We start from the raw sequence: 17,381 nt of genomic DNA on the forward strand, positions 1-17,381 counted from the left end.
GTATAATGTTCAAGTTATAAAAGTAATACATAAATTCAATTTCAGAAGAACCATAGGTTTAAATAATTAAGGGTAGCCTTCACTTCTGCCTGGTAATTTCACTTCCAGCTGGTGACATGTCAGCCTTGGTAGATGAGCTGGAGAAAGAATATTGAGGTGTTTGCATGACACGATGCTCTTTATTTGTTTTTTCACTTTAAATTGTCAGTTCAATAGAACACAAAGAATGAATATATATCAACTCCACACATCACTTCCCAAGACGCTTGCCTTTATTGCTGAGGCACCATTTTTACTTGACAACATTCAGAAAATATTCTGGGCACTTTTCAGAATCTCATAGAACCATATATAGAACCAGCGAAACAAAATATGACATATCTGTGTACAATTCCCATATGATTTGTGGAATGCTCAACAAATGTTTACTTTACAAAATGTAAAAGTATTTTTTATATCATGAAGATTACACAAAAAGTTTATAAAAAATTATAAATTCAAGTAGCATTTCTACTAGTCTAGCGCCCTAAATATCCGTTTCATCTGGGCATGAATGATTTGGTTTCAGTAAGCTTCAGCTCATTTATATCATTTAAACAATTACATTTAAGCTATCATATAGAGTACTGTGAATTTGTCAGAAAAAATCATTAAGATATATAAAATGTTGTCCATGATATATGCAATAATGTCACAAAATAAGTATTGTTGCTGCTGAGACATTTATGGTTAAAATATAATTATCTTTTTATCTCAAGCAATGAGCATAGTACCTGGCTCATGGTAAGGTTTTTAAAAACAGCTTTTATTTAGATATGATTTACATACCATAGTATTCATTCATTCTTCAAATGTATAATTTAATAGTTTTTAGTATATCCACAGAGTTGTGCAACTATCACCATAATTTTCTTTTCTTCTTTTTTTTTTTTTTTTTTTTCAGACAAGGTGTTGCTCTGTCACCTGGGCTGGAAGGCAGTGGCAGGATCATAGCTGACTGCAATCTCAAAGTCTCAAAGTCCTGGGCTCAAGTGGTCCCCCAGCCTCAGCCTCTTGAATAGTTGGGACTACAAGTGCACACTACCATGCTCAGCTGATTTATTATTATTAATATTATTATTATTATTTTTGGTAGAGATGGAGTCTTGAATGTTGCCCAGGCTGGTCTCAAACTCCTGGGCTCAAGTGATTCTCCTGCCTCAGCCTCCCAAAGTTCTGGGATTATAAGCATAAACCACTTTGCCCTGCCATAACCCATTTTATTTTTTCTTTCTTTCTCTCTTTTTTTGTTGAGATAGGGTCTCCTCTGTCACCCAGGCTGGAGTGCAGTGGCACAATCACAGCTCACTGCAGGCTCGAACTCCCAGCATCAATGGATCCTCCCAACTCAGCCTCCCAAACATCTGGGATTACAGGCGTGTGCCATCATGCCTGGCTAATTTTTGTATTTTTTCTAGGGATGGGGTTTTGCCATGTTCCCCAGGCTGGTCTCAAACTCCTGTGCTCAAGTGATCTACCCACCCTGGCCTTCCAAAGTGCTGGGATTATAAGCATGAGCCCCTCAACCAGCCATAAGCTATTTTCAAACTATTTTGATCACTCCAAAAGAAACCCACGCCCTTTGGCAGTCATTCCACATTCCGTCCTCACCTCAGCCTATTGTCTATTCTAGACATTTCATATAACTGGAATTATACAGTATGTGGCCTTTTGCATCTGGCTTTCTTCACATAGCATGTTTTGAAGATTCATCCATATTGTAGCATGTGTCTTCATTTTGTTCATGGCTGAATAATATTCCATTGTCTGAATATATCACACTTGGTTTATCCATTCATCGTTTGATGGATATGTGGGTAGTTTTTACTCTTTGGATATTATGATACTACTACTATGAATATTGATATACAAGTTTTTGTATGGAGATATGTTCTTATTTTTCTTGGTTATATACCTAAAAGTGGAATTACTGGATCATATGGTAACTCTATGTTGAGGAACTGCTAAGCTGTTTAAAAAGTATCTGCATCATTTTACAATCCCACAGGCAACATATGAGGATTTTAACTTCTTCACATTTTCTCCAACATTTGCTACTGTCTTTTTTTTTTTTTCCCCCTTGATACAGTGCCTCATTCTGTCACCCAGGCTGAAGTGCAATTGTGTGGTCATGGCTCTCTGCAACGTCAAACTCTTGAGCTCAAGCAATTATTCCCCCTCAGCCTTCCAAGTAGCTGGGACTACAGGCCTGTGCCACCATGCCAGGCTAATTTTTATTTTTTTATTTTTTGTAGATATAGGGTCTTGCTATGTTGCCTCGGCTGCTCTTAAATTCCAGGGGTCAAGTGATCCTCCTGCCTCAGCCTCCCAAAGTGCTGGGATTATATGCATGAGCCATGGCTCCTAGCCTAGGAATTTTTTTTTCTAGCTTAATTGCATGTATTTAATGTTTATCTAAAGACACAGGATTCAGCTTCTTTGCACAGTTTTTTAAAAAATCACATTTATAGTCTTCCCATGTTTTAACATACAGTATATAGCAAAAGCTGTACTAGTTATTCTATGCTAAGCTTTGGGACCCTTCTGAGGAGCTTACAGTTGAGGAAGGGAAAACAGTCATGGAAACCATCAGAATAAAAACAGCTCACTTCCTGAAAACTTATACTCTTCAATCGTTCTGATCATGTAGCAATTTTCATGCATATTAATTTTAATTACGTAATTACATTATAGATAATTATGTGAACTCACGAGAAATCAGATTTGCCTCCCTAATCTCTTCGCTGTTACCTGCAAGGCCTTGTCTTCTCTTAGCTTCCAAGGGCCAAAAACAACATCCAGTTCCAAAGCTGCCATCATATCTGCTTTGAAGGTTTCCTGAAGTATCACCTCCTCCAGGAAGCCTTTCCACATTGAGATACAGAGTGGACGAGGATTCCTATTGCCAATATGCAGTCTTGCATAGTCCACTGCCCCCAGACAAACTAAAAAGATTTTTGAAAATACATTCATATGTTAATGTTTCGAATCTTCACCTCTTTGTTTTTGTCTGTTGCTAACTTGGTACATCAGAGGTAGTGTGTCTTCTGTGGACCTAGTGTTTGTTTGTTGTCGTTGTTTTCTGCATTTACCCCAACCTGTTAAAATCTATTCTTGCTTTAGGATTTAAATTCTAATATTTTCCTTATCTCCCTTCAGGCTCCAGTTATGCTAGTCCTGCTAGGCACACGGTGGGTATGGTAAATATTATTTGATGATGGCCTTGTTAACGGTCTTGCCTTCTGTTTCAGAACACCAGCTAATGAAAGAGTTAAGCGTGAAGTGCTTCATGCACAGAGCAACAGATGCCCAACAAATCAGTGATGAAATCCAAGGATGGTAATTTCCTTTTTCTAATTAGCCATGAGAGCGTCAAGCTCCCAATGGGGTAGTTACCAGAATTTGAAAAGTTAGACAGTCATTTACCTTCTTCTGAGTTAATTTACATAACCGGCTGAAGTGACCTGAGCTGGGACCCTGCCAGTCATACTGCCCAAAGATAATTAAAAGCCCTGGCTAGGGTCAAGGGACTTGGATAGTAATCTTGGCTTCCCTACTGTCTAACAAACCTTGGGAATTCGCTTTCCATCTACTCATTCACTTAGTAAATATTAATGAGGTCCAATTATGTGCCAGGCACGGTGTTAGGGGATGGAAATTTAAGAGCAAGACCCAAGTCTCTCAATTCATGGAATTCACATTCCACTGGAAAGGTGGGGACCGGAGTACAGCCTACATCACCTACAGGTTCAGTCTCCCTATCTCTAAAATGTCAGGACAACCTCTAGGTTCAATTTGAATGTTTAGGCCCTGTTAATTTAGCATTTGATCAAAGCTCAGAATATAGCAAAAGTCTCCCACTACTCTGGCTTTCCCTTACAAAGGTGGGTATTACAAAAAGACTTGGTAGAAGTATTTTCTATAGTCTATCTTGCCTCAGAATGCAGGTCACGACTTTCTCCACCGCTTTTGACCTCTGGCTAGCAATCGCACCTATTTCCAAAAGGCCGTAAGTGATACTGCATTTGGTATTCTGAGAAAGGCTGTTTATAAAAGCCTAAAAGGCTTCCTTGCTTTCGCCCAAGCCAGATATTTGCCAAATGGCATAGGTCAGAGCTGCAGAAAAGTTGGTTTCGTCTTAGCAGGGCAGGAGAATCCACTAGTGGACTCACCCTTAACAAATGAGTCCAAGGAAGTGCATAGAAAAGACACAGTGGTAAAACTAGCTGGGCACCTGTAATCCCTGCCCAAGGCAAGGCTGAGGAAGGGGGATCGCTTGGGTCCTGGAGGTCGAGGTCACAGTGGGACATGATGGCGCCACTGCACTCAGCCTGGAAGGCAGAGCAAGACCTTGCCTCAAAAAGAAAAAGAAAAAAAAAGGAAAAGACGCGGTGGTCCCAAGAGTGGTGGCTAGGGCCGGTAATCCCAACACTTTGGGAGGGCGAGGCGGGAGACAGCTTGAGGCCAGTAGTTCGACACCAGACTGGGCAACTGTAGTGAGACCCTCGCCTTAAAAAAAAATTAGCCGGGTGCGGTGGTGCACACCGGTGGTTTCCAGTTACTCTGGAGGTTGAGGCGGGAGGATCGCTTGAGCCCAGGAGGTCAAGGCTGCAGTGAGCTACGGACTGCGCCAGTACACTCCAGCTTTGGAGACAGGTGAGACCCCCATCTCTAAAAAGATAAAAAAAAAGAGGCAGTAGTGAATGCAAGCAGGGATGGTAGCCCATGACTATGCAGAGGCCAAACAGACTTTAAGGCAGCATTCCGTTCTCCACACCCATGCCGGAAGCTTTCCTGCCACGCAAGTTTTCCGAGCATGCTAACTCGCCCCAAGCAGCTTCCATCCCGCAGCATCCACTGCAGCCGCTGGGGAGAGTGGCGCAGCGCAGAAACCAGTGCCCAGGTGGGGGAAGCGGTCCGTGGGAGTCACGTGGGCGGGAGGCCCAGCTAGGAATCCTAGGACTGCTTAGGCCTCCGCGCCCCCGGCCTCGCCCCGCCCGCGCGCGAGCGCGCGCGCCGAGGGCCACGCCCGTGACGTCGGCGGAGCGCGGCAAGGGGCGGGGCGCGGGCCAGAGTGGGCGGGGCGAGCAGGCTAGGCTGAATCCGGCGCCTCAACGAGCCGCGCATTCCAGTGAGTCCACGTGACGCGGCCGCGAGGCCTGAGGTAAACAACCGCGGCCCCGCCTCCCGGGCCTCCGCGCGCACCGCGCTCCTCCTAGCCGGCGGGACGCGCTCCAGCGGGGCGGGCGGCTTCCTCCGTGAGTCCCCAGCGGCCGCCGCGGGCCGGAGCAGCTGCAGCGGGCGCGGCGCCCCGGGTCTGCGGGCCGAGCGCACCGGCAGGGGTCGAGCTCGCGTCCCGTCCCCGCCCCCCCCGCGCTGTGGCGCAGCAGGAATTTGGCCGGGACCCGGGCGCTATTCGCGGCTGCTGACGCGCGGCGGCCGGCGGCCTTTCGCTCATCTCTATTCTGGGGCCGTTGGGTCACCGCGCTCCGCCGGTCCCCTCCCCCGGGCCCGGAGGGTGTGTCCCCCGCTCCGGGGCTCGCCGCGCCTATAAGGGGCCGAGCGGCGGGCAGGGACATGCAGCTCTACAGCAGCGTCTGCACCCACTACCCCGCCGGGGCCCCGGGTCCCACGGCCGCCGCCCCCGCGCCACCCGCCGCCGCTGCCCCCTTCAAGGTCTCGCTGCAGCCCCCGGGAGCCGCCGGCGCCGCGCCCGAGCCCGAGACTGGTGAGTGCCAGCCCGCTGCGGCCGCCGAGCACCGGGAAGCCGCCGCTGTCCCCGCCGCCAAGATGCCCGCCTTCTCCTCCTGCTTCGAGGTGGTGTCCGGGGCCGCCGCGCCCGCCTCCGCCGCCGCCGTCCCGCCCGGCGCGTCCTGCAAGCCGCCGCTGCCGCCGCACTACACGTCCACCGCGCAGATCACCGTGCGGGCCCTGGGCGCCGACAGGCTCCTGCTGCACGGGCCCGAGCCAGCTCCCGGCGCCGCGGGCTCCGCCGCTGCCCCGCGCGGCCGCTGCCTCCTGCTGGCCCCGGCGCCCGCAGCCCCGGTCCCGCCGCGGCGGGGCTCCTCGGCCTGGCTCCTGGAGGAGCTGCTGCGGCCCGACTGCCCCGAGCCCGCGGGCTTGGACGCGACACGGGAGGGGCCCGATCGGAACTTCCGACTGAGCGAGCACCGCCAGGCCCTGGCCGCCGCCAAGCACCGAGGCCCCGTGCCGACCCCGGGGAGCCCCGATCCCGGCCCCAGTCCGTGGGGCGAAGAGCACTTGGCGGAGAGGGGCCCCAGGGGCTGGGAGAGGGGCGGCGACCGCTGCGACGCGCCCGGTGGGGACGCGGCGCGGAGGCCCGACCCAGAGGCCGAGGCCCCCCCTGCCCGGAGCATCGAGGCCGCCCCGAGCAGCGCGGCGGAGCCAGTGATCGTCTCCAGGTCGGATCCCAGAGACGAGAAGCTGGCCCTGTACCTGGCCGAGGTGGAGAAGCAGGACAAGTACCTGCGGCAGAGGAATAAGTACCGTTTCCACATCATTCCAGACGGCAACTGCCTCTACCGAGCTGTCAGCAAGACGGTGTACGGGGACCAGAGCCTGCACCGGGAGCTGAGGGAGCAGACGGTGCACTACATCGCCGACCATCTCGACCACTTCAGCCCCCTGATTGAGGGCGACGTGGGGGAGTTTATCATCGCTGCTGCCCAAGATGGGGCATGGGCTGGGTACCCGGAGTTGCTGGCCATGGGGCAGATGCTGAATGTGAATATCCATTTAACTACTGGAGGGAGACTGGAGAGCCCCACGGTGTCTACCATGATTCATTATTTGGGCCCAGAGGATTCCCTGAGGCCTAGTATTTGGCTCAGTTGGCTCAGTAACGGACACTATGATGCTGTATTTGATCACTCCTATCCTAACCCAGAGTACGACAACTGGTGCAAACAAACTCAAGTGCAAAGGAAACGCGACGAAGAACTTGCCAAATCTATGGCCATATCCTTGTCTAAAATGTACATTGAACAAAATGCATGCTCTTGAAATGTCTCAAAACCTTACACCCTGGGAATCATTGCATATATAACTTGTGTTTGGAGAATCACATGAACTTTAATCAGGGTAATAGCACTTTCAAACTTGCTAGTAGATTTTACTGTAGGTGTAATGCCTTAATCATCTTTTTGAATGTTTTCTCAGAGCTGAAGGTTGCTGGGCACCTAAATGATGTTTCATGATAGCTTTGGGTGATTTTACTGCTATTTATAATTTGCTGTATAAAGTGAGCTCTACTTAATTTGCAAGCTGATTTCTCACAGTGTAAATTTGTTCATTCCTGGTAGTCTATTTTCTATAAAAATGTATTTTTGCACAACATTTTTAAAAACTGGTGTACCTTCATCTATGACGTGTTCCATTTTGACAAACAGCTTTCAGGCGTAAATCCAGAGAAGTGCTTTATATGAAATGTATTATTTTGAACAGAGTTTGTGATTTGGTAGTTATTTTATGTTGTTGAAATTTGAATTTCACAATTCTTAGATAATTATTTCAAATGGATATTGATGCATTCTTGTTACCAGATGTTTGGCCCATTCCATTTTGATGAAACAGAGCTGTTGTTTTGGAGTCATTATTTTTCTAGAAATGGCGAATCTTTCAAAGAAGATTACTTAATGGAAGGTTGTGGGAAGGTGTTTTTTTGTGTTTTTTTGTTTTGTTTTGTTTTTCCTTTTTTAAGGGATAGTACCAGGTCTTACTTGAATGAAAGTCTGATATTTGCTGATGGCAGAATGATTATTCTGTACCGTGGTTGATGTGTAGAGTAGATTGTCTGGTGCTCTCAGTTGTTTTTATTTACATTTGTCATTTTGTTGTAAGAGAATGTTAACATGGTATAAAACTCTGTGACAAGATAAGCCTCCCGCTTTATATAACTTCTTGGATCCAGCTAAGAGATTTATAAACTAATGGCATAAATATCTGGAGCCAACCTTGGCAGTTATAGCAGGAGAACACTGTCTTAATATTTCTTTACATTCTTTCAAAAGGCAAAATAGGATTGCCCTGTATTAATGTAGAAATGTCTGTAAACAGAGCTTGGTTTGCTGGGTCAAACAATGTTTCCAACTTAAAATCTATCTCATTGCCACTTTAACTACTTTTAGTCATATTTATTAAGTAATGCAGTTTGTACTTTTTTTATTTTGTAACATTTTGTGATTTTTTTGTACAAAACTGTATTTGTACAATAGAGCAATTCCCAGCTGATGGAATGAATGAATAAAATGCAAAATTATACTTTTACAATGCCTTTTTGGATAGAGTGGTTTTTAAATTGTGATGTTTGTAGGAAACTTTCTTACTCATATGCATGTACACAAGTTTTTTTTCTGTAAAGATGCCACAGCAAGAGAGGTTTCCTAAATTCTCACATGAAGAGGATAGGCTAATCATGAGTAATTTCAAAGGATAAGCCTGAATAAAATATAATTTAAAAGTGGAATAATCCAAGAAATTGCTCTCATTTCTAATTATAATTTCTGTCTACAGTTATAGCTGTACCTGTTGGCTAATGAAAAAGGAAGTGCAAGTTTTGTGTCAGCCAGCAGAATGTTTAATTAAATGTCATACTTTTGTATTCCACTCACTCTCAGTATAGACTTTAACGTTTTAAAGAGTAACCAAAGAGATGCCCTAATTTTTGTCTAGTCTGGCCTCTTGAGACCACGGGAATCTTTTAAGATGTGGAAAAGTGCATGCTATAGTTTGAATATATGTGTCCCACCACCCCAAATTCATGTGTTAATCCCCATTATGGTGGTATTAGGAGGTTGGGCTTTTGGGGAAGTGATTCAAGGCATGAGCGCTCTGTTTCATGAATGAATTAGTGTCTTTTATAAAAAGATCTGGAAGCAACTAGCTTAGGCCCATTTTGCTCTTCTGTTGTTCTGCCACAGGAGGACACCTAGATCGTGTCATCTGTGAGGAAGGGGCCTTCGCCTGACGTGGAACCTGGGAGCGCCTTGATCTTGGGCTTCCCAGCCTCCAGACTGTGAGAAATACAAATTTCTGTTCTTTATAAATTATAGGTATTTTGTTGCAGTAGCACAAATGGACTAAGTTGGTGCACCTGTGTGCATAATGTTGGGGTATGTTTAATGCATAAGAAAAGCAGCTATTTTGGATATTTTACTTTTCAGTAATTTAGACAGCACAGTCATAGACACAGCTGAACTTGATTGAGTTCATTGGTTAACATTCTTGGAAGGATGCCGTTGAATATCAAGGAAAGAATTTGTCAACGGTTTCAATGTTTACTAATCACAGATCTCTAGATTTTTGTGTAGGTAAGTTTTGCTTCATGGCTTCAGTAAGTAATTTGGGAAGAAAGAAATTCTATTATTTGAATTACCTGGCTACCCCTTTTCTCCACTTTATTTAGAACTGTATAACATTTGGAGATGCTTAAAATTGTATACACGTATGAGTAGAACACACAAGAATTCCTAAAAAGCCTTCTGTAAGCCTATTACTGTTTTAGGGTAGCTTCCTCTGTGTTATGTTTCATTTTCAAATTAGGATTCCAAGGTCTGATTTCTTTTTCTTTTCTTTTTTCTTATGTTTTTATTGAGACAGGGTCTCCCTCTGTCACGTAGGCTGGAGTGCAATGGCACAGTCATGGCTCGCTGCAGCCTCAACCTCAGAGCTCAAGTGATTCTCCCACCTCAGCCTCCTAAGTAACTGGGGCTACAGTCGTCCACCATCACACCCAGCTAATTTTTTAAAAAAATTTTTAGTAGAGATGTAGTCTCACTGTGTTGCCCAGGCTGGTCTTAAGTTCCTGAGCTTAAGTGATCCCACCTCAGCCTCCCAAAGTGGTGGGATTACAAGCATAAGTCACCATGCCCAGTCCTGTTTTTAAATTTAATTTTAAAATTTTATTATTTTTGAGACAGGGTGTTGTGTCCCCCAGGCTGGAGTGCAGTGGCACAATCATGGCTTACTACAGCCTCTACCTCCTGGGCTCAAGTTAGCCTCTCACCTTGGCTACTGAGTAGCTGGGACTACAGGCATGTACCACCATGCTCAGCTAATTTTTTATTGTTCATAGAGATTGGGGGCGGGGCGGGGGTGTTCTCCCTATGTTGCCCAGGCTGGTCTTGAACTCCTGGCCTCAGGCAATCCTCCCACCTCAGCCTCTCAAAGTGCTGGGATTACAGGTGTGAATCACCACACTCAGCCTTGAAAAAAAAAATCTGGAGATAATTTCATTACTTTGTTCAAGTTTATCTTATGTGCTTTTTCTCTTCCTAAAAAAAAGTTAAACTTACACAATTTTTTTCCAAGTTTTGCACTTTACCATGACATTTAGTGCTCATGTGGAAGAAAGGCATTAGGGAAGAAGAGTAGATTGTAGTCCTTTGGACATTTGATAATTTGATATGTAGGTAAATGTACTGGATAAATTCAAGTATGTAGCATGTTCACATTAAATAGACAGTTATTTGTTACATCCTAAGTTCAGACATCATTTTTTTTGTACATCCCTAGAGTGTCTATAAATCTCAAAGCGGCACTGAGAAACTAGATGACATTTAATTCAGTTTGATTTCCGAAATTTACTAAGCTCAATAGGCACATTCCCTGTTGAATCCCTGGGTTCAAACCCAAGTACCTAGCAGAGCGTGTGCTCAGTAAATTGCTTTTTTCTTTTTTTTTTTTTTTTTAGACAGTCTTGCTTTGTCGCCCAACCTGGAGTGCAATCGTGTGGTCTTGGCTCAGTGCAACCTCTGCCTCCCGGGTTCAAGCAGTTCTCCCGCCTCAGCCTCCCGAGTAGCTGGGATTACAGGTGCCCGCCACCATGCCTAAGTAATTTTTTGTATTTTTATTTATTTATTTATTTGAGATGGAGTCTTGCTGTCACCCAGGCTGGAGTGCACTGGCACGATCTCGGCTCACTGCAACCTCCGCCTCCTAGGTTCAAGCGATTCTCCTGCCTCAGCCTCCTGAATAGCTGGGACTACACGTGCGTGCCAGCACGCCCAGCTAATTTTTTTTTTTTTTGTATTTTTAGTAGAGATGGGGTTTCACCATGTTAGGATGGTTTCGATCCCCTGACCTTGTGATCCACCTGCCTTGGCCTTCCAAAGTGCTGGGATTGCAGACGTGAGCCACTTGCGCCTGGCCTTGTATTTTTAATAGAGATGAGGTTTTGCCATGTTGGCCAGGCTGGTCTCGAACTCCTGACCTTGAGTGATCCACCCACCTCTGTCTCCCAAAGTGCTGGGATTACAGGCATGAGTCGCTATGCACCGCCAAATTTTTGAATGAAGGAATTAATTGAGAAATATAGCTTTGGAAAATATTTAGTTGGAGGATGTGAAATTAAATGAAAATGACTCTGAAGGTACTGGGAATTATTAATGACTATGCACGTTTTAAACTCAAATAATAGAAAAAGATATTGCAGTATTGAATTCTATAACTGACAAAATGGTTTTTGAAACGAAAAATGAGAATTCATTGATTTTATCTTTCTGTCATCTTCCAAACATCTTGAGAAACCAGGTCAACTGTAATTATTTAAAAATAGAACTTCACTAATCTGCTATGATCTTGAAGGTGTTGCCTTCTCCAAAATTACTTACTCTGTTTTCCTTTGGGGGTCACTGCCATCCCACATCCAGTCTCTAGCAATTCCTAGTTTGACTGTTTTCTCTGTAGCCTGGTTGAGAAGGAAATGTTGAACAGAATTCAAGCATGAGTTAGGACTGTTGTGCTCAATAATACTGGCTGCATGCTTATGTCATTGGTCAGTGGGACCAGGGCAAGTAGTGTAAATCAGATCAGAACAGCTGTTGGAAAAAAATGTATTTCTTCCTGTTGTAAATTAGGTCAATGACAATGATTCCATGAGTAAAGGTCAGAGAGGGTTCACTGTCATCAGTTAACTTACAGTAAAACCTTATCTAGCCCTGTTTCTCACAACTGAATTTTCTAAATAACTGAACAGTTCCTTTTTGTGTAAAATATGAAACAAAAGGCTGGGCGCGGTGGCTCACACCTGTAATCCCAGCACTTTGGGAGGCCAAGGCGGTGGATCACAAGGTCAGGAGATCGAGACCAGCCTGGCTAACATTGGTGAAACCCCATCTCTAATAAAAATAGAAAAATTAGCCTGGCGTGGTGGCGGGTGCCTGTAGTCCCAGCTACTATGGGGGCTGAGGCAGGAGAATCGCTGGAACCCAGGAGGTGGAGGTTGCGGTGAGCTGAGATCACACCATTGTACTCCAGCCTGGGCAACAAGAGTGAAACTCCGTGTCCAAAAAAAAAAAAAAGTTATGGTGTACTGATTTTTCTTTATAAAATAACTGAATATGAGGCCGGGCACAGTGGCTCTTGCCTGTAATCCCAGCACTTTGGGAGGCCAAGGTGGACAGACATGAGGTCAGGAGTTTGAGACCAGCCTGGCCAATATGGTGAAACCACGCCTCTACTAAAAAATACAAAAATTAGCTGGGCGTGGTGGCTCACACCTGTAGTCCTAGCTACTCGGGAGGCTGAGGCAGGAGAATCGCTGGAACCCCGGGGGCAGAGGTTGCAGTGAGCCGAGATAGCGCCACTGTACTCCAGTCTGGGCAACGGGGCAAGACTACGTCTCAAAAAAAAAAAGCTGAATATGGTTTAATCCTTTAGTGCTTGCAGATGGCTGAAATGTGACAGTTCATTTGTACTTAAAGGGATCTCAGAGTGCTGGGACTTTTTTTTTTTAAATTTGTTCCACGATGGGATCTCACTCTGTTGCCCAGGCTGGAGTGCAGTGGCATGATCATGGCTCACTGCAGCCTTGAATTCCCGGGCTCAAGCGATCCTTCCATTTCAACGTCCTGAGTAGCTGGAACCACAGGTGCATGCCACCATCCCACGCATCTCCCTGGCTAATTTTTTAATTATTATTTTTGGTAGAGATGAGGTCTCAAACTCCTGAGCTCAAGTGATCCTCACCCTTCAGCCTCCCAAAGTGCTTGGTTTACTGGCCTGAGCCACCACGCCCATCTAGTGCTGGGAATTTTATCTCTGTGATTATACTTTTCCTGTCTACTTCCTCGCATTATAAAAGCTCTTACCATTGTCACTTTCCAACCTCAATTCCCACTATGATTTTCTATGTTCAGTTAGATACACTAATCAATGTGCTTGTCAGAATTGACTCTCAAATCGTAAGAAATGGGTTTCTCTTTTTTAAATAACACAACCTGTCATACTAGAAATGAGTTTCTAATTCAGAACTGTGATGCTCTGCTGTGAGTAACATGTTTAAGCTTAGTTTTTGGTCAACCAGAGTGCTTTTTTCTGCTCGCATTGTCTTCTCTTTTCATTGTTTAGTGGTATCCTGGATTTGTCTGATTAAGGGATCTCTGAGTGTGTGCAGTGGCATATTCAGAAAACAAATGGGTTGGCTATATTAAATCTCAAAATTGGAGCTGATTTGTCATGGCCTAGTTAATATTTTGTTTCCTCCCTACCATATATGATCCTTCATAGTGTGTCCCTGCCATTGTCTTTCTTCTATTTATACTTTTTTTTTTTTTTTTTTTTTTTTTTTTAGGGCTAGGGTCTTGACCTGTCACCCAGGCTGGAGTGTGGTGGCATGATCATAGCTCACTGCATCCTTGAACTCCTGGGCTTAAGCAATCATCCTGCTTCAGCCTCTTGAGTGGCTAGCATTATGTTACCCATGCTGGTCTTGAATTCCTGGGCTCGAACAATCTTCCTATCTGGGCCTCCTGAGTTGCTGGGATTAGGCATGAGCTACTGTTCCCAGCCGTTTATAAATTTTTAATTATGTCATTTTTGAGATACGGTCTTGCTCTGTGTCACCCAGGATGGAGTCACAGTTCATTGCAGCCTTGACCTCCTGGAATCAAGCAATCCTCCTACCTCAGCCTCTGGAGTAGCTGGGACCATAGGTGTGGGCCACCACATCTGGCTATTTTTTTTTCTTTTGTAGAGATGGGGGTCTCACTATGTTGTCCTGGCTGGTTTTGAACTCCTGGCCTCAAGCAGTCCACCCACCTTGACTTCCCAAAGTGCTGGGATTGCAGGCATGATCCACCATGGCTGACATATATATACTTAAATATAGAGACAGGGTCTCACTGTGTTGCCCAGGCTGATCTTAAACTCCTGGCCTCAAGCAATCCTCCCACCTCAGCCTACCAAGTCACTGGAATGACAGGTGTGAGCCACCACACCTAGCTTGTTTATACATTTTTTATTAGTTTTCTGGTCCACAAAGCTGCAGTAATTACAAGGGAATTCAAATATTAGGTCCTCATGCAGACTCCAAATCAAATTGTGCATAGATGGGTCCAGTACAGATATGATGGTTCTCTTTGAATTTCCTCTCCCTAATACTTCTTTAATGTGTGTATATTACATCTACATAGGTAAGAAAGTTTAGTCTTCCTCCTGAACTTCCTTTTTCTTTAGAGTAAAATATTTTTTTCTCATATTGATTAGTGTTTAATAGAGTCAGTAAATACCCTGCATTAATATGCTGACAAGTAGATTTTGACAATTTGAAAAACGCAAAGGATGAATTAATTCCTGTGAGGTCTATGAGTTTTATATTTTAAAGCAGTTAAAGTAGGGAAAAAAATGTACACACACAGGACATTTTATACTTGAAACGAATTATTTTAGCAAGTGAGGATGCCAAGTAGAATGTCAGTGTATAGAGATTTAGCTTTAACGATACATGCTTGAAGTAATAATTGAGTCTAAACAAATGTTCCACCTAGATTAGAGGTTGTCTGTTTGAATAATTTTAGGGATGGACAATGTGGTTGTATTTCTTAGCTTATAGGAACAAAAAGCTGGTGTGCAAAATAGGTGCTTGTGAAGGGAATTTATACCAGTGTGTCATGTGACACTTCTGCAGCCAATTTATAAAATAAATTCAAATAAGGCTTTCAGTTCTGATGACAAACAGGAAACATTCACACTTTTTGTTTCTCACAGTGAAATACAAGCTACACTAGTGATGTAATAGGAATGAAAGAAGAAGGAAATGCCACAGTTAAGTGGACAACTGCAGTCAGGAAATTCTTAGCTGTTACTTTGCTACCTTTGCCATCTTGCTGAAAAGCACTGACTAGACCTAAAGGGAGTAAACAGTTAATGCTTTTGCTGTTTACTAAATCTACCAATGCTCATGTCTCCATAAACAGTAGGTACAGAAACCTCAGTAACTGCTTACACAGAATTCTAGGCCAAAGAAGAGAAAGATTTAAGATGTATGTTAAACTTGTCAATATAAAGTCATTCTCTGACTGATTTTTCATTACCAGTTCATTTTCTTTTTTCTGTTTTTCTCTTTCTTTCTTTCTTTCTCTTTCTTTTTCTTCTTTCTTTCTTTCTTTCTTTCTTTCTTTCTTCTTTCTTTCTTTCTCTCTCTCTTTCTTTCTTTCTTTTTTTTTTGGATGTAGTCTCGCTCTGTTACCCAGGCTGGAGTGCAGTGGTGCAATTTCGGCTCACTGAAACCTTTGCCTCCTCGGTTCAAGCGATTCTTCTGCCTCAGCTTCCCAAGTAGTTGGGATTACAAGCGTCTGCCAACATACTTGGCTAATTTGCGTGTCTGTGTGTGTGTGTGTGTGTTTGTGTGTGTGTGTGTGTTTTCAGTAGAGATAAGGTTTCATCATGTTGGCCAGGCTGGTCTCGAACACCTGACCTCGGATGATCTGCTTAACTCAGCCTTCCAAAGTTGGGATTCCAGGTGTGAGCCACCCTATCTGGTCCCTGTTCATTTACTTGATCGTGACTGTTGGCAGAAGCTAGTACTGCTCAGAATGTGATTTGCTGCGATGGCTCTACTGATTTGGAAGGCAACGTGACCTTACAAGCCTAGACAATACAGTTGTGTTAGGCCAAGCTGCTATAACAAAAAGTTTCTTTCTCACTTAACTCCTCCAAGGGGAGCAGTGCAGTCAGAAGAGCAGCTCTGCCCCCAGGGACTGTCACCATCTGCACAATGACAGTCTGTAGTCATGTCTGGTCTGATGAGAGGGAGCAGAGTGCACATGCTGAGGTGGCGTCTGTCACTTCTGCTCTCTCCAGAACATGTCACGTGCAGCACATCCAACTGGAAAATACCATCCAGACAGTTCCCAAGGAGAAGGATAAATGGAGTTTGGCATAAAAATCACAGTCTTCTTTAACTTCATTTATTAGAAATTGTTTAGGTCTTGCTCCTGCAAAGTAAAAATGAAAAAAAAAATTACTAAAATAAAAAACAAAAAAGAAATGGTTTACAGCATATATATACATACACACACACACACACACACACACACACACACACACACGTTTAAAATATCTGCATATATTTTTAGAAACAGGATCTTGATATGTCACCCAGGCTGGAGTGCAGTGGCACAATCATGGCTCAACCGCCTGAACTTTCTAGCTCAAATGATTGTCCCACCTTAGCCACCTGAGCAGCTGGGACTATAGGCATGTACCACCACATCTGGCTAATTTTCTTTTTTTTTTTTTTTTCTTTGTGATGGAGTCTCACTCTGTCACCTAGGCTGGAGTGCAGTGGTGAGATCTTGGCTCACTGCAACCTCTGCCTCCCAGGTTCAAGCGATTCTCTTGACTCAGTCTCCCAAGTAGCTGGGATTACAGGCGCCTGCCACTACACCTGGCTACATCCGACTAATTAAAATTTTTTTTTAAATTTTTGTAGAGATGGGGTTTTACTATATTTCCTAGGGTGATCTCGAACTCCTGGCCTCAAGCAATCCTCCTGCCTTGGCCTCCCAAAGTGCTAGGATTGCAGGTATGAGCCACTGCACCTGGCCGTAAAATATCTTTAAGAGGAAAAATATATCATAATATTGAAGTATCTGGGAATAAAGTGAATAAAATATACATTAACTCATTTCCCATGGCAAAGATATAAAAAGATACAAAAGTATAATTAACTGTGGCAATAATTTAGGATTCCGGTTCCCATCAGCTTCTCAACAGGTGTACACAGCTGCTGAACCTTCTATATTTTGATAAGGCTGCTACTTTTCTATTTCCTTTCTTTTTTTTTTTTTTGAGACAGAGTCTCGCTCTGTCGCCCTGGCTGGAGTGCAGTGACGTGATCTCGGCTCTGCAACCTCTGCCTCTTGGGTTCAAGCGATTCTTCTGCCTCAGCCTCCCATGTAAGTAGGACTACAGGTGCATGCCACCACACCTGGCTAATTTTTTGTGTTTTAGTAGAGAGGAGGTTTCACTGTGTTAGCTAGGATAGTCTCGATTTCCTGACCTCAGGTGATCCACCTGCCTCAGCCTCCCAAAGTGCTGGG

General features: G+C 44.4%; 1 protein-coding gene and 1 long non-coding RNA gene across 2 annotated transcripts in view; both read left to right on the plus strand.

The window, feature by feature from the left end:
* Window positions 1–5,148: 5,148 nt before the first annotated feature.
* LOC131382108 (uncharacterized) overlaps window positions 5,149–17,381 on the plus strand; it is a 44,808-nt gene continuing 32,575 nt past the window's right edge. The window contains exons 1-2 of the long non-coding RNA XR_009211279.1: window positions 5,149–5,203; window positions 8,979–9,073. This is a non-coding gene — a long non-coding RNA (uncharacterized LOC131382108). The remainder of the gene's footprint in view (window positions 5,204–8,978; window positions 9,074–17,381) is intronic.
* OTUD1 (OTU deubiquitinase 1) lies at window positions 5,181–8,328 on the plus strand. Its single transcript, XM_032170174.2, has one exon. It carries the CDS (start codon window positions 5,617–5,619, stop codon window positions 7,060–7,062), a length of 1,446 nt encoding a protein of 481 aa, XP_032026065.1. The 5' UTR covers window positions 5,181–5,616; the 3' UTR covers window positions 7,063–8,328.

Source organism: Hylobates moloch, unplaced genomic scaffold, assembly GCF_009828535.3.
Source record: "Hylobates moloch isolate HMO894 unplaced genomic scaffold, HMol_V3 SCAFFOLD_2, whole genome shotgun sequence".
Taxonomy (NCBI): Eukaryota; Metazoa; Chordata; class Mammalia; order Primates; family Hylobatidae; genus Hylobates; species Hylobates moloch.